This window comes from Artemia franciscana, chromosome 18, assembly GCF_032884065.1.
Source record: "Artemia franciscana chromosome 18, ASM3288406v1, whole genome shotgun sequence".
NCBI lineage: Eukaryota > Metazoa > Arthropoda > Branchiopoda > Anostraca > Artemiidae > Artemia > Artemia franciscana.
In genome coordinates this window covers 33,044,079-33,071,510 of record NC_088880.1, presented here as the reverse complement: position 1 = coordinate 33,071,510, position 27,432 = coordinate 33,044,079, and the positions used below count along the sequence as shown (strand labels likewise).

The 27,432-nt window shown below is 35.2% G+C and overlaps 1 protein-coding gene across 1 annotated transcript in view; it reads right to left on the bottom strand.

The window, feature by feature from the left end:
* Positions 1–19,840: 19,840 nt before the first annotated feature.
* Positions 19,841–27,432, bottom strand: part of LOC136038894 (uncharacterized) — a gene marked incomplete in the record, with an annotated part of 17,512 nt that continues 9,920 nt past the window's right edge. Inside the window, 2 exon segments of the mRNA XM_065722370.1 lie at positions 19,841–21,506; positions 23,004–23,432. Coding sequence (XP_065578442.1) covers positions 21,371–21,506; positions 23,004–23,432 — 565 coding nt within the window.

Sequence of the window (27,432 nt, the reverse complement as noted above, 5' to 3'; positions counted from 1 at the left end):
TTTGCAACTGCAAATTAGCAAAGAGCTATGAAAGTTGTTTAATAAACCGCTCTCTCTCTCTCTCTCTCTCTCTCTATACTTTTGTAGATATAATTCAAGATAAATAAATGCTACGCGATGGTGTAAACTCAACTGTTATATTTTATATCTGAGAAATACTGAAGTAGAATAACTTGTATATAAGTCTTGACGAGATGCTAATAGAAACAAGACATGGTGCATTTTATACCTTTATTAAAACCAAGCGAAACTACACACAAAGAATATTTGATTACAGCTTAGATATCACTGTCCCTAAAACGAGAAGGTCTTTAGTTTCGAAAATGACTAAGTGATGAAAAAATTCCTTAAGCAGATCTCCTCGACAGATCAAATTGCGGAGGCATATTTACTTCACAAGAGATATGTAATACCTGCAAAGATTACTAAAAAAATGTTTAATTACTTCAGCTCAAAGGGTATCAAACATTATTTTATATATTATATACCAGAATGAAGTCGCATTATTAAGCATTGCGACTTTTCCGAGACCTTTTCACTCAAATACTGGAACAAAACTGTTTACCCAGAAAGCTTAAAGCCCTATACCGAAGCCAAATCTTTTAATAAAAACGCCAGGATGTATGAAATATATGGTGTTTTACTTGATTTATACGTCGCGACTGCAGATGCAGGAAATTGAAAAAGGTAACAAATTGACTCACAAAGCCAATATCAACCCTAATTTGCTCCAATGGTGTCAATCCACGAAAATTTAGGGGACAGGGAATGTATTTTTCAACATCGAGGGGGCGGGAATCTTTTCTAATTTTTTAATGAAAATATCCCAAAAGAGGCTTTTTTCAAAGTCAACAAGGGTGAAGGGAGATATAGGGGTACGGTCGCCTTCCCTGACTTACGCAACCGATTTGTTTATATCTGTTGTCTGCTAGTATCATGTCTTTGTATTTTTTTTACGCAAGTAATCTGTCTACTAGCACTTTATATTTTGCCAGATTATTTTATTTTTATAAAAATATTTTTTGGTTTAAATGTGCTATGCATGTTATTGTTCTTTTGTTTGTTATCTTAAGGGGTTTTAACCCCCCCCCCCCACTCCCGACATTTTCGTCTGACTCATAAAAACAGAACAAAAATGAATATAAATAAATTTTTGATGCATTTTTTGAAGCTTTCTTTTGTAAACAGTTTGAAAGACAGGCAAAACACGGTTGAAGATTTGTAGTCTGCTATAGAGAATCAGTCGGAGGGCTGTCGCACCTCAAACATCGAAGTTACTTGCCCAACTTGAGGGCATAAGGTTCAAGTCCCATTTCAGGCAGTTTTTTATTCCCGTCATTTGTAAGCACCTTCTAAAATATCTTCGTCAGTGTCGAATTTACAGGTTTAGCTTATGAACAAACTGAAAATATTAGGCCTTAGCTACGTTGGGATAATGGTATATAGGAAAAATTGACATAATCCACTTTAGTACTGAGCCCTCCGATTGTGAGGATCTTAAAAGCTAAAAAAAAACAAAAAAAAACAAAAAAAAAAAACTTAAATTCACTGATAATGTAAGAGTCGTCCTAGCCGAGAAGTAAGCGCGCTAGACTTGAAATCCTCCTCTGTCCGTGAAGACCAGAGATTGAGCCCTGTGTCACTAGTTCTTTGGTTTGAAACGGGGGTCAGTGGCCTGATGACTGAGGAAGAGTCAACCTAGCTCTAAATGAGTATCTTGAGAGATCTCTGAGAAAAAACAGGAAATGCCAGATGATTTACCCCCAACCACGCATTACACTCCCTACCAAAGGCAGGGAATCAGGAGATCGGTGGTCAGCATTCGAAAAAGTATTTTTCTAATAGTAGGAAACATATTACTACACTGGATTGTGCAAAGATTGGTTGCAGCTCTTTAAGAAAGAGGAAGGATAAAGCATGCACATTTTAAAATTAAAAGCATGAAAGCATAGCACCTAAGATTAAAAGCATAGCACCTTATACGGCTGTAATAATTTTTTTTTTAGTGACATAGGAGGAGGAGCAGGAGGTCCGGTTTTACTTGAAGTTTTCAATATATACTGCACACATTTTTAGTAATTTTTTGTTTTAGTAATTTTTAAATTATTTTATGGGCCATTAAAAGCATAATTTTTTTTCTGAAATAAATCCAAGTATTGCTACGAGAAATCCCTATTGCGATCTACAATCCACCAATAGCTAACGTAACTTAATCTTAATCTAAATTGTAATTTCTAAGACAAGATTTGTTCAAAAATTTATTGAAAAGTTGGATACAATCTAAAAAAACTATTTATATATATATATATATATATATATATATATATATATATATATATATATATATATATATATATCATGTACAAAAATTTAAAAATAAATTCCGAAATTGAGCGAATTTTAATTTCGACAAGATTAGCAAAAACTAATAGTGGAACTAGAAAAATAAATGTGACATGCCAAATCATATCAAAAGAATTCGCTAAACACAAGAGAAATTCTTTTTGCAAAATGTTCTTACCTGGACAAGCCTTACAGAACGGTTAGTTGCATATATCCTTAAAGAAAAAAAGTTAATTAACGCCAATAACGAAACTTTGAAATAAACATTATACAGCCTAACCTTTGAAAGACTGCAAAACCTTTGACAATATGTAAATACCTTTTTCTATTACGTAGGAAGGAATAGTAAAAAAAAGAATGGAAATATCGAATTGTGGGAAGAGGAATATAGAAAAATCATTTTAATATGAAAAAAGGTGTCAAGACAGAAACTAATGGGCGATATTTCTTCTCATGATATATAACACCGGCCATCGAAAAAGGACAAGCAAAGGTAAAAAAAACACGCTAATATCCTTAGACGCGTAGATCATATATTCAATACCAATAAAAACCAGAAAAGAACAGAAACCTCTAACAATAAGACAAAAAGGATTGTAACAAATAAAGTCAAGAAGAGAAGGTAAAAATCAGAATCATCCGTCATTAAAACTAAAAGTAATTAAAATCTAACCTGCGTTAGGCAGTTTGTGTGACTTTTTTTGATGATTCAAGTAAAACAAAATCTCAAATTTTTTAATATTTAGCTTAATAATAGGATTTCTTTTTTAGTATACAGTTCATAGAATAATGCCAGGGCTAGGAGATGGCCAAGATTCAAAGAAAGGGCTAAGCTTATAAACTCTTAGTAAACTAATTTGTTCAAGTCGGGGTAGAAGGTCTGAAGGTAGGAGGTCTGCTATAAATGCCTTTCTTTAATTAGATTTGGCCTCTTTAATTTTTTACGAAGTAAATGATTTATTTATAGCAAAAATGTTAGGGCTGTACCCAACTAAACATTTTTATTCTAAGTTTTTAACTTTAAAAGTTAAAAAAAGAGTGAAATATGACTTTTTTATTACGAAGAAACGAATACTAGAAAAGGGATGAAAATAAGACAAAGAAGGAAAAGGAATAAAGTGTAAAGAATAAAGGATAAAGTGTATTCAATATAGAAAAAGACTTTGTGCCAGAAACCAACAGATGACGTTTTTGTTGATAAAAAAATTGTTGATGATATAAATGAATCAAAAAAACAAATTCCTATGGTTTTGCTGAATAAAGGGACAATAAAATGACTCGTATAAATTTTATAAAAACAAAAGAAAGCGAGGAAAAAATAATAATTAAGAAGCCAAACGAAGGTGACTTTCAGTGAATAAAAAAACACAAGACAAAGCAAATATTTCGATGAAGATTTCCACCAAGCCGATCTCAGCGCTCAAAAAAGAGAAGAAAAAAGATTTATAAAAGACAAAGTTTTTGAAGCAGACTCCTTGCAACTAGAGAATTTTCTGGTTATGTGGAGTTCCTAGTTCTATCTTAGTTCTCCAGAGGTTCACCAGAAACCAGAGGGTTCACCAGAAACCCTCTAAAAGTTAAAAACGGAATTTGCATGGTAGCAGTTACTAAACTCTTTTTACTGCAAGGTTGTGGTTCCTATAGCTAACTTTTCTTGCATAATGCATAGTATTTTAGGGTATTTTACATAGTATTTTGCATAGTATTTAATTTTAGGGGAAAGGGGCAGGATATTTCCCAAAGAGAAAATATCAACATTCAAAAGCTGATTTTCAGTCATATTTCTTTTATTTATTTTAACTGTTTTTTAAAAATATTTCACTAAGTGGACGTCTCTTGGAACAACTTGGAAAGAGACTCAACATTGAGATTAGGCTTTGTCTAAAAAAAACGCAAACAAACATAAACCATTTCGAGCATAGGTGCACACAGCCACAATTCTAGTGGGAAAATAGGTAGTTATAGAAGTTTTTGGAGGGGAGTCTGAAATACAAAGTGCAGGAAAGATTATAAGGTGCTTACAATAAAAATTACCTTTTAAAGAAGTCCTCACTTCTTCCAGCGAGTTCTCTATTATATGATGTAGGATTAATATAACCTGTATTACTTTTGTTTAGTAACTGACTGTGTACTAATCTAACAGCCTTCATATAGTGTGGCTCCGGACCTAGCAGCCCCGGACTAAAATCCATTAAGCTAATATTAGAGATTTTAACGAGGTCTTCCTCTGAACGGCTAAAAGGGCTCAAACATTAAAAGATGGCTAATTTTTCGATCAAGATATCAAGAATATTTTTACGAAGAGCAAAGATTAGGTTTCAAAGTGGTATTTGGGAACATAATAAAGCTTCAGAGTTAGAACCATTAGAATATTGATGGTTTGCAGTCAGAGATGGTGAAAGTATACACCCCCCCCCCCTTTCAAACCGTACTCTTTCAAACCGTTAAGCATAATGCATCAGTATGACTTCTGGCCATTAAAATGACTGTTAATCCCCATAGTAGACAAATTGTACGAGAGCCAGGCCTAGCATCTTAGGAATCGTAGTCCTGCCTTCAAGATTAAAGGAGCAATAGTCGTCTCCTCCAAAGTAGGAGCAAGAATCCTTCCCACTGATGTTCAAGGAGTCGAAAAAGCTAAATCAAGAGTTTAAACCCTGGCATTAGGAGCTAGAGTGGATAACGAATTCTCTAGTCAGAATTCATCTTAAATATATTGGTTAAAAATAATGTGTTATTTAAATTGAAAATTTAATCTCACTTTTACTCTTTAAAAATAAAATCAAACAAAAATTTTTAATCTGAATTTAGGAATTTCGACGACTAATGTTCCTTTTCAAGTGGTAAGGAAAGTGCGGAATGAAGTCAAAATATATTATTTACATACTAGTTTTCAAAAGGGTTTTACTCAGGAATAAAAACAAGAGCTAAGAGCTCATAAGGCACTTGTGACGAGGCGGGAAGAGCCAAGAGCTCATATGGCATGAGCTCTAGCAAAATCCTAAGAATCACTGGATTGATTTAAAAGGAAAATATGAGGCGTAATGACGGTCGGGACTTAAAATAAGAGCTCTGAGACACGAGGTCCTTCTAAATATCAAGATTCATTAAAAATCCGATCACTCACTCGTAAGTTAAAAATACCTCATTTTTTCCTCTACCTTCAGCCCCCCAGATGGTCAAATCGGAGAAAACGACTAAATCAAGTCAATTTGTGAAGGTCCCTGACATGCCTACGAATTTTCATCGTCCTAGCACGTCCAGAAGCACCAAACTCGCCAAAGCACTGGACCCCCTTAACTCTCCCAAAGAGAGCAGATCCAGTCCGGTTATGTCAATCACGTATCTACGACATTAGCTTATTCTACCCACTAAGTTTCATCCTGATCTTTCCACTTTAAGCGTTTTCCAAGATTTCTGGTTTACCCCTCCAGCTCCCCCCAATATCAGCAGATCTGGTCGGGATTTAAAATAAGAGCTCTGAGACATGAATTACTTCTAAATATCAAATTTCAATAAGATCCGGTCGCCCGTTCTTAAGTTAAAAATGTCTCAATTTTTCTAATTTTTCTGAATTAACAAAAAACCCACCCCCCAGACCCCACAAAGAGAGCGGATTCTTTCCAATGATGCCAATCACGTATTTAGAACTTGTGCTTATTCTTCCCATCAAGTTTCATCCCGATATCTTCACTCTAAGCGTATTCTAAGCGATTTCTTTTTCCCCCTCCAACCCCTTATGTCATTGGATCCGATTCGAATTAAAAATGGAGCATCTGAGACATAAAATCTTTCTATATATTAAGTTTCATTAAAATCCGATCACCCAATCGTAAGATAAAGATATCTCAATTTTCAAGTTTTCCAAGACTTCCGGTTTCCCCCTTCAACTCCCCCCAATGTAACCAAATCTGGTCGGGATTTAGAAAAAGAGCTACGAGGCACAAGATCCTTCTAAATATCAAATTTCATTAAGATCTGATCACCCGTTCGTAAGTTACAAATACCTCATTTTTTCAAATTTTTCCGAATCCCCCCCCCCAAATCCACCAAAGAGAGTGGATCCGGTCCGGTTATGTCAGCCACGTATCTTGGAATTGTGCGTATTCTTCCCACCAAGTTTCATCCTGATCTCTCCACTCTAAGCCTTTATCAAGATTTCTTGTTACCCCCACCCCAACTCCCCCCAAAGACGCTGGATCCGGTCGATATTTAAAATTAGAGATATGAGTTACGAGCTCCTTCTAAATATGAAATTTCATTAAGATCCGATCACTACTTCGTAAGTTAAAAATACCTCATTTTTCTCTAATTTTTTTTCAGAATTAAGCCTCCCCCCAACTCCCTCAAAGAGAGCAGATCCGTTCGGGTTATATCAATCATGTATCTAGGATTTGTGCTTATTTTTCCCAACAAGTTTCATCCCGATCCCTCCACTCTAAGCGTTTTCCAATATTTTAGGTTTCCCCTCCAACTCCCCCCAAATGTCACCGAGTCTGGTCGGGATTTAAAATAAGAGCACTGAAGCACAAGATCTTTCTAAATATCAAATTTCATTAAGATATGATCACCCGTTCGTAAGTTACAAATACCTCATTTTTCCTAATTTTTTCGAATTATCCCCCCAACTCCCCCAAAGAGAGGGGATCCAATCCGTTTATGTCAGCCACGTATCTTGGACTTGTACTTATTCTTTCCACCAAGTTTCATCCTGATATCTCCACTCTAAGCCTTTATCAAGATTTCTTGTTCCCCCCGCCCAAACTCCTCCCAATGACACTGGATCCGGTCGGGATTTAAAATAAGAGATATGAGTTACGAGGTCCTTCTAAATACAAAATTTCATTAAGACCCGATCACTCCTTCTTAAGTTAAAAATACCTCACTTTTTTCTAATTTTTTCAGAATTAACCCTCCCCCCAAGTCCCCCAAAGAGAGCGGATCCGTTCCAATTATTCCAATCACGTACCTAGGACTTGTGTTTATTTTTCCTAACAAGTTTCATCCCGATCCCTCCACTCTAAGCGTTTTCCAATATTTTAGGTTTCCCCCTCCAACTCCCCCCAATGTCACCAGATCCGGTCGGGATTCAAAATAAGAGCTATGAAAACCCTTCTACATATCAAATTTCATTAACATCCAATCACCCGTTCATAAATTAAAAATACCAAATTTTTTCTAATTTTTCCGAATTAACTGTCCCCCCACTCCCTCCTCCCCCCAGATGGTCGAATCGGGGAAACGACTATTTTTAATTTAATGTGGTCTGGTCCCTGATACGCCTGCCAAATTTCATCGTCCTAGCTTATCTGGAAGTGCCTAAACTAGTAAAACCGGGACAGACAGACGGACAGACAGACTGACAGAATTTGCGATCGCTATATGTCAGTTGCTTAATACCAAATGCCATAAAAAGGCAAAGAAAACAGCATTAGGCTTTACAGTCCCTACCAGCGGTGCTGATATCCGTTACTTGACACTTCATCCAGGAAGTGCAATGGGAGGGTGTGGGGCCAACCACCCTGTGCTTTTGCATACCCTTCCTGTTTACCTTCCCAGATTTCTCCAGGTACCCAATTAGAGCTGGGTCAACTCTGGCTGAGCTTATATAGTTACGCCACTGACTCCGTCCCAAACTAAATAATTGGGTACGCTAGGATTCGAATGACTCAGAAAGGATTTTGCAGGAACGACTGATGGTATTAAGTTGAAACTTACACAGAATGATGAGAGGGATGATCAGTTGACTAAAGAGGAAATATTTGTGCACTACTACTACTACTTCTCCTACTGCTACAATCAGTACTACAGCTGACGCCTCTAGGCGTCAGCGTCAGCCCTAAGGCGTAGGGCTGACGCCCCTATTAAACAGTCAATCCACATTCATTCGTCGTGATTATTTCAGCAATCTCTGTTATGATGTTCTTTCTTCTTGATATTATGGAAAATAGAGACATTCAGCTTGAAATAAGAATTGCTTTCAGCTAAGTACAAATGATACGCTGGTCTTTAGAGGCCATTGGGGGTGTCAGCCCCACTCACTTCAGTTTCTGCTCGTTTTGAGTTTCATTTATTTATTTATTGTGATAGTTGGTAGTTTTTTTTTCCCTACATGAAAGTTGAGTGCAGCGAGAGCAAAGAATCCTGCTCAAAAGTTAAAGGAGCAAAAGTGACAAAAAGTTGAAGGAAGTATATAACCTTTATAGGTATATACCCGAATTTAAAAATTTCGATGACTAATGTTGGCTTTTAAGTAGTAAGACCTCCTACATGAAAGTTGAGTGCAGCGAGAGCAAAGAATCCTGCTCAAAAGTTAAAGGAGCAAAAGTGACAAAAAGTTGAAGGAAGTATATAACCTTTATAGGTATATACCCAAATTTAAGATTTTCGATGACTAATGTTGGCTTTTAAGTAGTAAGACCTACATGAAAGCTGAGAGCAGTGGGAGCAAAAAATCCTGCTCGTAAGTTAAAGGAGCAAAAGTGGCAAAAAGTTGAAGGAAGTATATACCCTTTATAGGTATATACCCAAATTTAAGAATTTCAATGACTAATGTTGGCTTTTAAGTAATAACACCTCTTAGATGAAAGTTGAGAGCAGCGACAGCAAAGAATCCTGATCGAAAGTTAAAGGAGCAAAAGTGGGAAACACTCAAATTGCACCAGTTTAAGCCTGGTTTCAGGGGCAAGAGTTGGAAGTTAGTCAGAATTCATTTTAGATGAATTAGTTAAAAACAACTTTACATTTGAATTAAAATTTAATCTGACTTGCACACTTCAGAAATAAAACTAAATAGAATATTCATTATTTGAATCAAAAATTTTCGATGACTTAAGTTTTCTTAAGTAGCAGAGTGAGCAGTTATCGAAAGCAGCGTGAGTAGACTCCGACTTCAGAGGTAAAAGCGAGAATTCTACCCTCTGAAGTTAAAGGAGCGAAAATATGAAATGCTAATATTGCAGGAGTTTTAACCCTAGTCTCAGGAAAAGGAACAATGAATTTCGGTTGCTGGAAGAGAATCATTTAGATAAGTCAGTTTACACAAAATTTCATTTAAATTTTAAATCTACTGTCTCTGTCTCTCTTTCCTAAAGTACCAGGAACATTCAGCATACAAAAATACCCCCCCCCCCATACTCATCGTATGTGCATTTGTACCTAAAACTGCAATTTCCCAAGAATTTTTTTGTTATTGTTTGAAGATTATGAAATTTTTACATCAGCGTCAATGTCATCACGTTGATCCATTAAAAAAAAAAAAAAAAAAAAAAAAAAAAAAAAAAAAAAAAAAAAAAAAAAAAAAAAAAAAAAAAACAGTTAGGTAAATTGGAAAACAACTTTCGTGCAAAAAGCTTCAAACGTTGACAACCTGTTGATTCCTGAAGACAACTACAACTTCAAAGGAGAGCTAAACCTCCCTAAGATATTCGGTGTCATATATTTTCTTCTCATTTTTCGCATATTTTTTCTGATTTTTTTTTTTTAATTTGGCACCCAATTCTGCCAAAAAATTGTATCTTATGGAGGTCTTTGTCATTTAAGTTGAATTCCCGATTCCTCCTGATGTTTTTGGATATATATGGCTGTTTAATTTTCCACTTAACCAATTCAAATAATCAGATTTTATTTTCACTACCCTTGGTACTTCGAGTAATAAAACCAAATAAAAGCCTACATATATTCAAGATTTTCGACGATTATGTTTGTTTTTTTCAAGAAGGAAGCAAAAAATTATTTTCTTATTCCTATCATACTAGGAATGCCGATAACCTAGTGAATGAACAGTGAAAAACAGGTCAGCCCATATGTTACGTCACATGGGTATACTCCTCTGTAATAGCCTCCTAGACAATATTAGAGGCTCTGAATAAGATTCGTCATTTAATCCCAGGTCAAAGGGTTTCTCCCCAGTCGAGATGTAGGTAAGAGCAGGTTTCTTGTGAGTATTACGTATGTGACTTTTTTTGCGTGCCTTGATTATGTGATTTAATTAGTTAATTGACCTTCTGTGCATAGGTCATTCGGCCTTCTAGTAGTGGCTGTGTTTATGTCATTTCTGTATATTTTTTTTTTGTGAGTTATTGATAATAAAGGTATCTATACATCAAAAAAAAGAAGAAAAAAGTCGGCAACAGTGACAGCAGACAGTTCCCCTCTAGCAGTGAGAGCAGGATTCCCACCCACAAAAGCTGCATCAGAGAGAGTCGGAGACACTAAAATTGTGTACTCTCATCTAGGTGGACAGATTTCCAGAATGCTCATTACAAAGTTTTTTTTTTACATCCTCATTACAGAGGATGTCCGTGAGATTAAGGCAACTCCTTTTGACAGCAAAAGTATTAAAGTATTACGTCTATCAATGACATTAAATGGTTTGAATAATAGATTCCACGAATATTTGATATGATTTCGTTTGGTTGAATAATAAATACAATAGGTACTATGCTTACTATTTTCACAATTGCACGCCTATTTCCCATAACCACAGTAAACATTATAGCATTAATTCTTGATATAGATGATTTTTTTTTTCAATACAGTGCAATCGTATATGCCGTCATTTAAATACATCCGGTTGCTATGTCAATACTGAAAGCGGAACTTTCCTTGACACACAACAAAAACTGAAGAAAATAGAAAATTGAAATCAACAAATTAGGGCTAGGGACCGGGTCCCTCTGAAATTCGAAAAATTTCCCGGAATTTTAGACATATATTTTTGTATACCTCCTCCCCATCCAAGAACATAGAAGCAAAATTTCTACATACAGACCTAGTCTAGTTAAAAGTATCTCAAAATAACCTTTAGTTCAACCTGATACATCAAAATAGCCAAAACAATTCAACTTGCTAGCTGAGTTTTTTAAAACCAAAGGAGGTTGATTAAAATCTTAAAACCAAAAATAAAAGATAAACAATTTTCTTAACTAAAAAAAAAATTTAAAACTAAAAGATTAAAAAGAAATGCGAACAAATTACAAAAAAAATACGATTCATGATTTAAAACCCAAAAACCAAGGAATTGAGATTTTAAAACTAAACCAAACGAGATTTCAGCCAGTGACCGAAACAAAAAGACAGAGTAGGCATAACGGCTAAGTCCTAGCTATTCCAAAAAAGAAAAGGAAACAAGATATATGAAAAAATAATAACAATAACCTTTTGAAGTAAACAATGCTGAATTCATTATTCGATATTTTTCATCTTATATTTAGTTTTATTGAATATTTTTATTGTATAAATTAAATAAATAGTTCAATATTGTATAAAGTTCGAATTTTGTTCCAATTCTTTAAGAATGGCATCTGAATCACAAAGGCCGTTAAATTATATAATACATAGCTCTTTTAAAAGTACTAAACAAGGAGTCGAACCTGTCATATGCGTAATGATTTCTCTTCCTAATAAGTTTTAATGTTGCTCCTTACTTTCAGTCAGAAAAACTTGTTTTTTTGTTTAATTTCTGATCATTTTTTAAATTTTGCCGGAAAGTCATGCGTCCCCTTTATGGAAAATTCTTCTCTCAAATGAAAACTTCCTCCATGGAAAGATCCTCCCATGTAATCCTCTCCCCCCGACCCCTCCCCCACCAGAAAAAATCCCCCCTGAAAACGTCTGTATGCTTCCCAATAACCAATGCTAAATGTAAACAATGGGCAAAATTCACAACTTGCAGCCCTTCCCCCGAGGACTGTTGAGGATTAAGTCGTCATCAGACATAGAAAAAAAATCAGCGTGGGAGGGGGCCTAGTTGCTGTCCAAACTTTTTGGTCACTTAAAAAGGACGCTAAAACTTTTAATTGAAGTTCGAATGAGCCCTCTCGCGAAATTCTAGGAGCACTGGGTCGATGTAAGGAGCACTCTATTAAGGAGCACTCCTGGAAAAAAACAAAAAAATAAAAAAAAATAAACACGCATTCGTGATCTTTCTTCTGGCAAAAAATACAAAATTCCACATCTTTGCATATAGGAGCTTTAAACCCCTACAGTAGGGTTCTCTGATACGCTGAATCTGATGGTGTGATTTTTATTAAGATTATATTACTTTTAGGGGGCGTTCCCTCCTTTTTTCGAAACTCTGATGTTTCAGCATAAAATTAGCATAAAAATCTGATTCTTTTGATGTATCTATTAATGTCCAAATTCCGTTTTTTTAGTTTCGGTTACTATTGAACCGGGTCGCTCCTTACTTACAGTCGTCTATTAGACACTTATTTTTATCCTCAATTTTAAAATATGGGCGGAAAACATAACTTCTTTTGTTGAAAACGGGTAAATGCTTACAAATCCGCGTTCCGGATCATGCCAAAAGAGACAATTTTTTTTTTCTAGCCTTTTTGCTGGTTTTGAATTGTCAAACCTGCTTATAAATTTCATAACATCTCTTACTTTGATAGGCCTAGAAGTATTTTTAGGAAAAAAAATCTATTTGCAAAACATACGTCGGTTTTCACGTGGAATCTGACTATACAAAGATAATTAATAATTAATTCAAAGATAATCTGCGCCTTCAGAAGGGGACAATCCTTCCGGTTGTCAATATATACTCATTAAGAAAAATATTCAATGCTAAATCCCTGCTTTTCAGATATAGCCCGAATTTTGAAAAAGTAGGGAAGCCAAGGCCTATGTAAAGAAGGCTAATTTTTTAACTCTTCAAGTTTTAAACTTTTCTAAGACACTTTTTTTTGAAAAAAATAAAAAAAATCTGCTTTATTTTTCATTAGAATACAATTACAAAGAACGCTACCGAAGAGCGACCCTATAACCATGGTGCTGGCCTCCCTAGAGTTCGTGGTAATACCCCCCTCTAGAAAAATGGCTAGAACAAATAGGCTAGACATCCAGCAATTAATTTTTTTTAAGATATCCTTAGTCAATACAATACTTTTTGTTTAAGTGTAAAACATCGATCCTACTCACCTGATCTCGAAGCTTTATTGAGTAGACCTTGGAAGATGCTGATACGAGCACTGTTTATCTTTGCATATCCCGTGGAGGTCGTGTGGGCAAACAACTTTTAACGGGTCGATCTCAAACCTTGAACCACATAAACATTTTAAAGACGGATAATTCATAGGTACAATAATAGTTGAAAAATGGTTAAGATACGTGAATAAACAAACCATTACCATTACCATTAAACATTATATAAAAATTACCATTCTATTGGTTAAATATTATAGCAACAAATGTTCTTTGATCTAAAGATACAAGAGCCTTACGATTTTATGGATATTCGCACAACTTCCAAATATTCCAGAAACAAAAATAATAGGAGAAAATGGACTAAACAAATGAATGTAATGTTGTAACAATATATGGTTGAACCAGAACAAATATTTGTTTGAGGGGTAAAGTTTGAATTCTTTTTTCCAAAAATGATACAGCATATTCTGAATTACCACAGGCGATGAAAAAACAAGGCATGTGTCTGCTGGTCACCGACTTATGATGTCGATGTTCCTTGTGAATTTTATCTAATTCATATTTTGGAGAAAGACTAGAGAGCCTAGAAAGACAAAGACTAGAGATGTACATTAGATAATTCATACTTACTTTCAAACATACTTTTATAATGAGAAAACATAAACAAATGGAGGCATAAGAAATTAAACACATGAAAATTAATTTAAAAAGAATTTTTTGCTCGGCAACCTGACATAAATTAAAAAAGCATATCCAAACAAATTGATATCAAAACATTTGGTTAAACTTTATACAAACCAGAAGAAAAGTGAGTTCAACAAGCTCGATACACTTTTCAGTATCATTCTCAAGAGTAAGATTCGGTAGTAAAATTTAAGAAGCATATCCAAATATATCGATATCCAAACATATCGTTAAACTGCATCCAAACCAGAAGAAGAGTGAGTTCGACTAGCTCGATACATTTTTCAGTATCATTCTCAAGAGTAAAATTCGGTAATAAAATTTAAAAAGCATATCCAAATATATCGATATCCAAACATATTGTTAAACTGCATCCAAACCAGAAGAAGAGTGAGTTCAACTAGCTCGACACATTTTTCAGTATCATTCTCAAGAGTAAAATTCGGTAGTAAAATTTAAGAAGCATATCCAAATATATCGTTAAACTGTATCCAAACCAGAAGAAGAGTAAGTTCAACTAGCTCGATACATTTTTCAGCATCATTCTCAAGAGTAAAACTCGTAACCCATTTGACTCACTGTATTTCAAGCAGTAAGCTGTCCGAAAGATGTGGCTCTATCCGGCTTTATATAATAAGATATGATAGGAGAGAGGTTGAGATGGCTAGGACAGATTTTGCAGATGACAGACTGTTAAAGATTGTCCTTTTTGGCCATCCATCTAGGGCCGAACGAAAAGCAGGTCGTCCCCAAATGGGATGAGAGGAGATCGTAAGAGAGGACTTAAAGAAACTGGAACTTCATGCGAGGGAGGCTTCATGCGAGGGAGGCACGCTTAACGAATAAGCGTGCACATGTTGTGTTGGGCTCAGGGGGCTTGACGCTGCAATGAGGTATTACCAGTAGTATACTTATTATACTAGTTAACGCAATTTATAGTCTTTTCATGCTTCTGTCTTTTCAAAGATGCTTCGTTATTTAAGCAAGTGTAAATTTTAACAGCGATATGTTCTAAGCTTGAACATTTTGGTTACCTTTTTTAACGTTTTTTAATTGTTGTAATCCCTTGTCAAAATAGAGAATCGTCATTTGTAATAATTGCAAATTTTCGTTTTTTGGGGTCTTCCTAATGACATTATATAACTGGTTACGTTCAAACCTCAAAGTTTAATCATGCAGCGAGTTGATCTTATATAAAAAAACAACATAAATATTTTTTTATGTAGTTCTCTAGTTTGAAGTAAAATACTAAAATTTTTGCTCAGGCACCGCAAATATGTTAGTAGTTTACATAATAACTTTAGCAATTGTAAACTGAACGCGAAAAATTTCTCAACTTTTTTTTCATGTCTTAAAATGACATTGCTCATACTTACAAGAAAAAAAAAGGTAATGAAGTTTTTCTAACGATATAAACTATTCAAACTTTTGGTTTTCTTTTTTAAGGTTTTTGAATTGGTGCAATCCCTTGTTAAAATATATAAAAATAATTTTGAAACTACCAGTCTTTTGCTCTTTACGCAATTTGATATCTTTTCATACAGTCTCTTTTCAAAGGTATTTGATTACTATAGCAATTCGTGTTTCTAAGAACAATTTCTACTAAGCTTCAAACTTTTGGTTTTCTTTTTTAAGGTTTTTGAATTGTTGTAATCCGTTGACAAAATAAATGCAAATATAGTTTTTGCTCTTTAAGCAATTTAATATAAACTTCTCCTTACATGAAAATCTTTATTTTTCCCACAGAAGTCTGACGTCGTTGCAATATTGATGTAAATGAAAATGACGTCACTCGGGAATTTAAAAATTCAGATGCTCATTTGGTTCCAGAACTGTGTCGGCTGACTTGTAAAGGACTGCCTGGTCTCGAATCTTGGTCAAAACAATATTGTTGATTTCGTGGACGTCTTTATTCTTGGCTGCCAGAATCGCTTGTTCACTTAGCCATTTATGATTTTTATAATTGGTTAAAATATTCGGAAATACTTTTTCAACCAATTCATTTTCGGTCGTCACTAAATTACAGAATTCAGCAGGCAGTTGTATACGTCCTAAAATTGAGTCTACTGGGAGCTTTCCGTTTCCAATTGCAAGCAATTGATCTGAAAATGTTTGACCAGAGTCATCGTTTTTCAATCGGACACGCATATTTGTAGTTAATTTCAATGTTTTTACGTGTGCCCATAAATTAGAATTTTTCAGGCAAGCATTCATTTCGTCTGCAGGAGTTGATCTTGGTGTTATAGGTAATGTTTGCCTGAAATCTCTCGCAAGCAATATTAATGTGCTGCCAAAGGGTTTCGAATTTCCTCGCAAATCTCTCAATGATTGATCCAGAGCCTCGAGCGATTTTTTGTGTGCCATTGTGCACTCGTCCCAAATAATAAGTTTGCATTGCTGCAATACTTTACCCATCCCAGATGATTTGGAAATATTGCACGTGGGAGTTTCTGTAGAATGCAAATTCAGAGGCAATCTCAAAGCGGAAAAAGCAGTTCTTCCACCAGGCAGCAACGTTGCGGCTATTCCGGACGACGCAATTGCCAACGCTATGTCATTTTTTGATCGAATTGATGCCAGAATCAATTTTATCACAAATGTTTTACCAGTACCTCCTGGTGCATCCAAAAAGAAGATTTCTCCAACGTTGTTATCGACACAATGCATTATCTTATCATAAATGTCCTTTTGCTCAGACGTTAACTTAGAAATATTATTTTGTACATACGACAATAGATCACTCGTGCTGTAACTTTGTTCACGATCCAATTCTACACATGTTGAAACAGCAGCGTTACGATTAGGTAATTTATATATTATTAGGTATATTAGGTAATTTATATAATAGGTAATTATATATATTAGGTAATTTATTAAATACGATTTAATAACTAAAGTGTAGTTATAAATTTCTGATGTAAAATTAAAAGTCATATCTGACGTCTCTAGCCGTTTTTGATGGAGTGTATCCTCGGCCATTTTCGATTTATTTTTTTCCCAGAACTCTCTAGGAGCTGAAGGAGAGCAAGTTGTTAGTATGATTCCAAACAATGCACGAATTTGACTTGGAGTTGACGTTTCGCACGCGTCATTGATGCAGTTGTCCCAGTGTTGATCATTCTCGAATAAATTCAGAGCTTGGCATGTACTACGGTAAGTGTCATGTATAATACTGTTTACAGTTCTCAAATACTCAAAGGACGTCGGACCGGGTACATTCACCAAAAGCAGGCGGAGAAAGAAGCATTCATGTTGATTGGGGTGAATGGTGTAGAGTCTTCCTATCGTGGTATCTTTGAAGATGGTAGGTTGGCCGTCGACTGACTTACCCTGTTTTCGACGTTCAAATACTTTATTTTTAGCATTCCACGTGTAATACGAAGGCACTTCAGTATACAGCAGTTTTTTTGCAAAAGAATCATTTTGACATAACGAACAGAAAGCAGTTAACGTTGTATCCGGTGGATTCAGGGCTCTTAGTCGCAATGTATCGGAAATGAAAGAATTCGCCAAACAGCTTCATTACTACTAATTTACCTTCCAGCCTGATATTGTACGTTTTCATCGGTATCACTGATTTCGGACTGCAAGCCAAAAACTGCCATGTCACTGCCTTTAGTGACGTATTTACATATGTATTTGATTGCCTTTACGCAGTTACAGTATTCAACGTTTATGTGTGCATTAAATGTTTTTGACAATAAAGGTGAATATGGAACAACCCACTGATTATCTACTTCGATGGTGGTACCGTTATGCTTCTTTATTATTGCTGTTTTACCGCCATCGTCAGTAGATCTTCTTCTATATTGTGGGTAACCATCATTGCCAGTAATTGTGTTGGGTACTAAAAGTCGAGGATATTGCTTTGTGCACCTTCCTTTGGCCATGCATGGTGATTTTTCATTCAGTGCACCGCAAAGTCCATGTATCATATTTTTTACAACAATATCGTATAAGCCCTTATCGACATTTTCATCAGGAATTTCAGCGGAAATCACATCGTCAATTTCATTAGAAGTAATTTTTATCATGTAGCCAGATTAAAATATGTGCGTGTGGCAATCCTCGTTTTTGCCATTCTACTGAGTACATCCAGCATCGCACTGACCCAAAAATTTTAAGTTTTCCTATGTAGTTTATCAGTGATTTCAACTTTTGCCGGAAGACACGGGCCGTAATGTCTTCTCTATGAACCGCCGATTGTCCTTGAAGTAAAAGTATCTCGTCGCGAGATTGATTACATGTAAATGTAATAAATAAATCTGGACGACCATAGAGACGAACAAACGCAATAGCATCGTGAGCATATTCATGCATATGATGGGGACTGCCAGCATGTGACGAAGGTAAATTCGTTAATTTTCCAACGTTTGTGGTATTACTGTCATTTACGACTGCATCTCGCAAATGAATGTACTGTTGAGAGCGGAGCTTGGTCTGATTCAGACGGATAAATAGCAAACGTTCTGATTCAATTTTTGCATACATATCAACGATGTATTGGTGAAAAATTGACAGCATTTTAAAATATAATTGTCTTCATCCTGACGAATCATTAGCCTATAGGAATAGTAATGTATTGCGCTGCATTTTATCCGTTTGTTTGTTAGTGGATGGATCTTGCAATTTATTATTAAAGTGATAGCCGTCGGCTCCATCCCAAAAATGATAGGATATTGTAGGGCATGGTAGCATCGATGAGTTTCAGCAATTCTTACCAACTGAGCGTTTCACTTATGAAGAATAATATCTCGAGGTAAAAACTGATGACAGACCATAACGATTGCCACTTCGTCGATAGTTGGAGCATTGTATCTACGCACATATTGGTCAGTAGGCGTTTTGTTAGCGGAAATAACAATTTTATGCGTATCAGTAGGCATCAAATCGATTGCTGTTTTGAACAGACGCACTAAATTATTATTTTCATGGAAAAGATGTTGCAATTGGGAAACGACAGTCCTTTCAACGTCGGGAGAAAATTCGCAACGTGCATTCAATTCAGAATTTCTATCACTGATGAAGTACAGTTTTAAAAATTTATGATTCTCGCCTGAGAATGGTAGAAGGGACCCTGCTCTATGATAAATTTGCCCTTTTACTTTGAAAGTAGGCATAAATTGATCTTGATTTTCGATTTGGGCACCAAACGACGTCATTTCAAAACATAAGTTATATTTTCTGATGTTTAACAAAAAACGCTTACATTCTGACGTAGTTCCAGTAAGCAAAGTCTTCAATGGCTCTGGTGGTGCAGCCAGTTGAGGAAGTTTAACTTTTCCTGAGGCACAACACATTTCCATTGTTTCACCATTAAATTTCAAGGCCTTGCAATAGGGACAAATTTTAGACATAGTCCCGATTTGAACACATTTGAACTCAACACAATTTGAACTCAAGCTATAATCATCGACTGGGCTGTACCTGAATGCCAGGCGAAAATTTTCAGATTGCTTTTGTGATTCCTCGACAAGTTTTCTTTTGGTGATTTCTCTTTGAGACGCAAGCCTGTTTTCACGCTGTCGTTGTGATTCCTCGGCACGCTTTCTTTTCCTACTTTCTCTATTAGCCGCAAGCCTGTTTTCACGCTGTTGTTGTGATTCCTCGACACGCTTTCTTTTCATACTTTCTCTATTATCCGCAAGCCTTTTGGCATAGACTCTTTGAGCAGCTTCCTCGGCTGTTTCATCTGCCATTGTAGGTTCTTCTGTCATTTTAAGACATTTTAAGATCTATATTAAAAATTTCTCTTTGAAAGGCGTTCTTATATACTTATAATGACGTCATGTATAAAGCCTTTGACGTCATTACAAACATGACGTCAGTCGACACACAAACAACTTATTTTTACATGATATATATATATATGAGTACTTACATATATATATATATATATATATATATATATATATATATATATATATATATATATATATATATATATATATATATGTATATATATATATATATAGACAGAATAATCTCAGCGATATTCGGGTCTCCCAAGTTGTATAGATTCCCTTGAGAGCGTGCCAGAAGACCATAGGAACTGCACCTGGTGCCTGGGTTCATAAAGACGATTAATAGACAATAATTTTATTTAAGTACTCATATACAACTTCAGATAAGATAACTTCAATATGAAATTGCACTGACTGACATGCATCGACGCCAGAATAGAGCTAACTCTCTCTTGCCAACAAAGCTATATTATATCAAGGCCGGATTCGACCTTCTATCAAAGAGTTATTATAGTGTCGCAATAAAACTGGTATTTCCTAACTATAGTATGTGGTTTAACCTCCCCTAAAAAGAGTTATTCCCCTTTCACAATATAACCAGGATTTTCCCATTTAGTTCGTTGCCTTCAAATTAACCAGTTGATTCTTTATTGTAGAAATTTGATTCTTATTGGCTAGTTTAAAAAGCAACATTTTTGCTTACTGTAATGAGAACAATAAATAATTCGAAATTTTGCCTAAAAGGACGTATCTTACAGGATAATGAACTTAACTTTAAAACCTTTAGATGTTTAAAGGATTTTTATTTTGAAATTTTCTAAGGTGAAATGAATGAGGGATTCAGTCCTGAATTTTAGGGGGGGGGGGGAATTGCAGGCCTGTATGTGACACATCCCATTTTCCACTGTAGAATGATGTCCTCATCATTCAGACTAATCTCCTTTTAAATTTTATGTTTCCTTAAAATTCTTTATTGTTTATTAAAGATTCTTTTTATAATTCCTTCACCGCAAAATTATTATTTAACTTTTTTTTACTTATACTCCTACACCTTACATTAATCCTACACCTTACATTAAAATTACATTAATATAAAGCACTTGAACAACAAATGGGTTTACACGTGAATACCTGATTTCAATTGTTTTTTGTTTTTTTTGAATTGTTATCAAATTTGCTTTATTATGATTTAACTGTTCATCTATTTATCGTATTTAGTTCTCAATTGATCCCAGGTATTCTAAAACATTAAATTGTACGATTATATTAAAATTATATCATAATAAAATCACTATTGGCACATTTACATAGTTTTCCACCGAGTTAATTTTACAATTCACTGTTGGCACATTCTATTATCGTTCATCACTAAGTTTATAATGTTTTCTTTCACACCTATATCATAATTTTCATGTCTTCTTTCACTAATTGAATTGGTATAACATGTCTCTTGCTAATTAATGTCAATTTTCAGTTTTTCACCTCAAATTACTGTTTAAAATTTTTACGAGTTGTTAAAGTTTGTAATGTTCTGAAACTTTTGTTAAATTGTCTTATGAGTCGATTGACTAAGATAGCTCTTAAGACCTTACTTGGTACGTTGATACACAAGTTATAAAACTGGGACTTATGTTGTTCTTTTGCAATCTTCATCAGTGTTCGTGATGTTGCTAATGTTGGGTTTGTATATATTTTAATGCAGTTGATCCGTTGATAGTCTTAGTTCTTGTTGGTGTCTTCGTGAGTGTGTGGTGGGTGTACCTTCTTAGCTGAATACTGTGTCTTCTCAGGTCTACATAGTTAGACCTGAAACTTAAACTATTCAGACTTAAACTATGTCAATGTACCAATAGTGATTTTTTATTATGATATAATTTTAATATAATTGTACACTTTAATGTTTTAGAATACCGGGGATCAATTGAGAGCCAAATACAATAAATAAATACACAGTTAAATCATAATAAAGAAAATTTGATTACAATAAAAAAAAAAAACTGAAATCAGGTATTCACGTGTAAACCCATTTGTTGTTCAAGTGCTTTATATTAATGTAATTTTAATGTAAGGTGTAGGATTAATGTAAGGTGTAGGAGTATAAATAAAAAAAAAATTAAATAATCATTTTGCAGTGAAGGAATTAAAAAAATAATCTTTAATAAACAATAAAGAATTTTAAGGAAACATAAAATTTAAAAGGAGATTAGTCTGAATGATGATGACGTCATTCTACAGCGGGAAAGGGGATATGTAACATACAGGCCTTTAATCCCCCCATAAAATTTGGGACCGAATCCCTCATTCATTTCACCTTAGAAAATTTCAAAATAAAAATCTTTTAAACATCTAAAGATTTTAAAGCTAAATTCATTATCCCGTAAGATACATTCTTTTAGGTACGAGTTCGAATTATTTGTTGCTCTTGTTACAGTAAGTAAAAATGTTACTTTTTAAACTAGCCAATAAGAATCAAATTTCTACAATAAAGAATCAACTGGTTTATTTGAACCCAACGAACTAAATAGGAAAATCCTGGTTATATTGTGAAAGGGAATAACTCTTTTTAGTGGAAGTTAAACCACATACTATAGTTAGGTAATACCAGTTGTATTGCGACACTATCATACCTCTTTGATAGAAGGTCGAACTACGCAATAAGACAGGATTTAGAAATCCGGTCTTGATATGATATAGCTTTTGTGGCAAGAGAGTTAATTCTATTCTGGCGTCGATTCATGTCAGTCAATACAATTTCATATTAAGTTCTCTTATCTGAAGTTGTATGTGAGTACTTAAATAAAATTAATGTCTATTAATCGTCTTTGTCTATGAACCCAGGCACCAGGTACAAATCCTATGGTCTTTAGACACGCTCTAAAGGGAATCTATACAACTTAGGAGACCCAAACATCGCTGAGATGATTCTGTCTCCCAAATCATTGGGGATTGTTAACAGTCCTTTATTCTAATTCCTCAACTAATTAGCTCCCAAGAAATAATATTGATTTGAATATCCCTTATATTATATCGATTTTAAGCTAGCAAGAATCAAGAAAAGCTCCCAGCTACATTCATAGCAATAAACCACCGAGGACATTGCAATATAAATAACCCACACGTAACATTAGCAACATCCTAATCTAACCCCCTCCCCCCGTAACAGTACTGTTACGGGGTTGGGGGGTTATTATCGACAATGGTAATTATATGTCATAATTAGAAATGAATATTAATTTACATAACATAAGTACATGATGAATAAAATACGAATAATTGATCTAATATTATAAATTAACAACTTACGGAGAGGAAACAGGAATTTGAGCGTTATTTGTACTGACACCAGGTGCTGCAGGCGTTTTCTTTCGTAAAGCAGTAATTAACGTCTTTAACTCTGCAATTTTTGACTGGAACAATTTCGTTGGCTTCATTGGAGCTTTTAGGCCAATGATCCTAGAACAAGCTTGGGCATATTCTTTCTCCAATTCTGAACATTTTTTCTTATGGGCTGTGAACCTTTTATGATGAGTTACAACAGAGGATTGATGAGAATGCTGTCGATTTTTCGTCCCGGCTAGCTGATTCTGTATAAGTTTGAGATTAGCCTGAAGCTCCGCGATTTTATCTTCTATTTCACCAGCAGATTTAGAAAGTGCTGCTTCTTTCTTTCTTTCAGCTTCTATTCCTTTCAAATGAGTTATAGTTGACTCCAGCGCTGTATAAACTTCAGACCTGAACGACATGAATGAAAAAGATGAACAGATAAGTGGTCGATGGATTTCAGTTACAATTTACAAACAAAAATGGTTATCCATATTTTGTTTTTAACATGTTAAGGCCCGAAAAGGGAGAATTCGCCCTGAGGATGAGACCCATGGACACTGATACATTAATGGGAGAAGTGGCAGCTAAAACCCTTTTCAAAAACTAGATCAACTCTAGATTCTTACGTTGGGACCTAATCGTTGGAAATATGACCGAAACAAATCAAGCTTTGATGATGTGAGGTTGGCTCGAGAAGAGGGAGAGAATAGAAGAAGAAAAGTCAAACGGATCGTCCACTGAGTATGGGACACAGATAAGAAAGAAAAACAAGAAACACACAAAAAACAGAATATGAGTTAGGTCAAAGCAACTAGCTAAATGTCTGAGATATTCTGCATCGCTTGCTGGTTTTAGTTGAATTTATAGAGCCTTGAATGTCATTTATTTATCAAAGCTATGGATATCACCATACAAAGGTATTATAAAATACGTCACAGGACTCATCTAACCCATTACCAACATACTCACTGACAAACATGTTGAAAACCACAAAGAAGTTACTAAATGTATTTAAGTATCATAACCTCCCTCTCCCTCCGCGTCTCAAAAAAAAAACATTTTAACCCCCTTGAGCTTATACCACGCTACACATAAATTTAGGCGAATAGAGGTCATACTTTTTCGGGGGGGGGGGGGATTTTCAGGGAGTGGATAAAAAAAGAAAGAAACGAATTTGTAGTCCACAATTTATTCCTATAAGGGAAGGGTTTCTTCAGGCAAAATTACGAAAAACCACCGATACCTAGTGGAAAAAAAAAAATACTGTTTTAGTATGTAGTAATTTAAACCTGGAATGATATTTTATTCCTTATATTTCACATTAGTTGTATTCAACTGACACCATACAAAAGCGCTTAAGCTATCTAGTTAACACAGTCAGGTTCAAAAGCTTACTATTAATGTCAAAATGACCGTTCCCTAACTTGCGTATACAGAGTAGTTAATTACAGTTAGTTTTTTCTTTAATGTGAAAGGCAAGTTACACCATGAGTTTACCTAGCTACCAAGACAAGTTACCTATGGGTTAGTAAAGAAAATCCCTTAAAACTATACAAAATACTAACTCAAAACCAAAAATAAAACCACAGTAAACTGATTCATCTTCACCACTTTCTAAAATTTAGGTAAGTCTTAACTTTAAAAGTTTAACCAAGTTCTATCTTTTAAATCAGTACATGCTAGTCCTTTTCTAGGAGTAGTGAACAAAGCTTGCTCTAAATTCGAGTCAATCTTGTATCGGTATGAGCGCTAAACCCACCTTAGGTCTATTCATACCTAAAAACGACAACTATAAGAGTTTTTGTTTAGCTGTTTTAAAATTACAAAGTTTTTAGAGCAGTAATTTTGTCAGTGTTGCCAGCTGAACCATGAAAATAAATAAACAGAACCATTATATATGACAATGCTTTTGTAAAAGCCTTGTAAAAAAGTGACAATACAGTAGAAATTGAAACATAGCCTAAATAACCTGTTGATTCTCAAAGATAACTGCACATTCAAAAGAAAACTACCCCTTCTTAAGCTGTTTGGTGCCATAAGTTTTTAGTATATTTTTGGCTGATTTTCTCTCATGTTTCTTTTTTTTATTTGGCGCCTGCTAATATCAAAAATTACATAACTGCACATGGAGGTATTTTTTGCAAAAAATTAACACGCGGTTTTGCCTAATTTTCAAAGACAAATAAGGCTGAGTAAATTTCCACTTATCCCATTCAGGAAATTAGATTTTATTTTCACTGTCCTTGGTAATTATAGGATGTTAAGATAAACCAATAAATATTTGGCAGATAACCCATACTGATACAAATCAGAATACTAATATTCTCCCGTCAAAAATTGATTGTCAATGGGGTCAATGGGGTATCAACAGAAGAGGGGCGGTTACCCTCCCCCCACAATATATTTTCGTTTTTTTTTATTTTCATTGAAAATCACCTTTTTAAGTATTATCATTGGAAAAACCACAAAGTTACCTCCCCCCCCCCATGCACACATTTTATGTGAATTGGCAACACTGATGGGGATTTAACTTCAGATTGTAATAAAAATATGTAATGAGATCAAAATCATCTCATACGACTAAACATACCGCAAACAATTTCCCTGTGTCCAGAATGGTCATTGTGTAAATCCACGGCACTACCTCTTAAAAATGAATCACTTCGTTTGAGCAAGATCACCCTGGATGAACTTAAGGGATATCATGTACAACATGATGAATAGCCCATCTGGATGAGACTTCGTGGGTACAAAAATTCCGAAAGGCATTTTCCATCTACATCTGGGTTCTAATATTACTGAATAATAATCGTTTTGGACATGGTGAGTTTCCAAATTGCTTCAGAAAAGCAAGACACATCGGTTTATAGAGGCGGAGATAAAAGTAATGTGGATAATTGCTTCGCCATATCAGTGTTGCCTGTGATTTCTCATGTTGAAGAAAACAAAAGCCAAGAGGTCATATGGCACTTGTGACGAGGTCGGAAGAGCCAAGAGCTTCTTCCCAACAAGTTTCATTACGATCTCTTCACTCTAAGCGTTTTTTAGATTTCCGGTTTAGCCCTCCAACTCCCCCCCCCCAATGTCACCGGATCCGGTTGGGATTTAAAATAAGAGCTCTGAGACACGAGGTCCTTCTAAGTATCAAATGTCATTAAGATCCGATAACCCGTTCGTAAGTTAAAAATACCTCATTTTTTCTAATGTTTCCGAATTAACCGTCCTTCCACTCCCCGCAGATGATCAAATCGGGGAAGCGACTATTTTCAATTTGATCTGGTGGGGTCCCTGATACGCCTGTCAACTTTCAGCGATCGCTATATTGATCACATATCTTCTTCCAGATCTTCTTCATGTAAGATTTGGGATAGTCTGGGATTCGAACCTGAGACCTCTCGCACCCTAAGTGAGAATCATACCCCTAGACCGCAAGCCATACTTAAGAAGAACAGTTATTTGTTTTATCGGCAAATAAAATTCTTCTCAAATATTTTGTTCGCTCGCCCCCCCCCCCCAGATGGTCGAACCGGGGAAGAGACTATTTCCAATTTAATCTAGTCTGGTCCCTGATACGCCTGCCAACTTTCATAGTCCTAGCTTATCTAGAAGTGATCAAACTAGCAATTCCCCCCTACTCCCACAAAGATAGCGGATCCGGTCCGGTTATGTCAATAACGTATCTAGGGTTTGCGCTTATTCTTCCCACCTAGTTTTATCCCGTTCTCTACACTCTAAGTGTTTTCCAAGATTTCCACTTTCCCCTCCAACTACCCCCAATGCCACCAGATCTGGTCGGGACTTAAAATAAGAGCTCTGAATCACAAGGTCCTTCTAAATATCAAATTTCATGAAGATCCAATCATTCGTTCGTAAGTTAAAAATACCTCATTTTTCTAATTTTCCAAATTACTCCCCCCAACTCCTCCAAAGATAACAGATCCGGTCCGGTTATGTCAATCACGTATCTATGACTTGTGCTTATTCTTCCCACCAAGTATCATCACGATCTCTCCACTCTAAGCGTTTTCCAAGATTTTCGGTTAAGAGCTCTGAGACACGAGGTCTTTCTAAATATCAAATTCCATTAAGACCCAATCACTCGTTCGCAAGTTAAAAATACCTCGTTTTTTCTAATTTTTCCGAATTATCGAAATAGCCCCCCCCCCCCATATCCCACGAAGAGAGCGGATCCGGTCTGGTTATGTCAATCATTTATCTAAGACTTGTGCTAAATTCTTTCCACCAAGTGTCATCCCGATATCTTCACTCTAAGTGTTTTCCAAGATTTCTAGTCCCCCCCCATCTCCCCCCAATGACACTGGATCCGGTCGGGGTTTAAAATAAAAGGTCTGAATTACGAGGTCCTTCTAAATATCAAATTTCATTAAGATTCGATCACTCGTTTGTA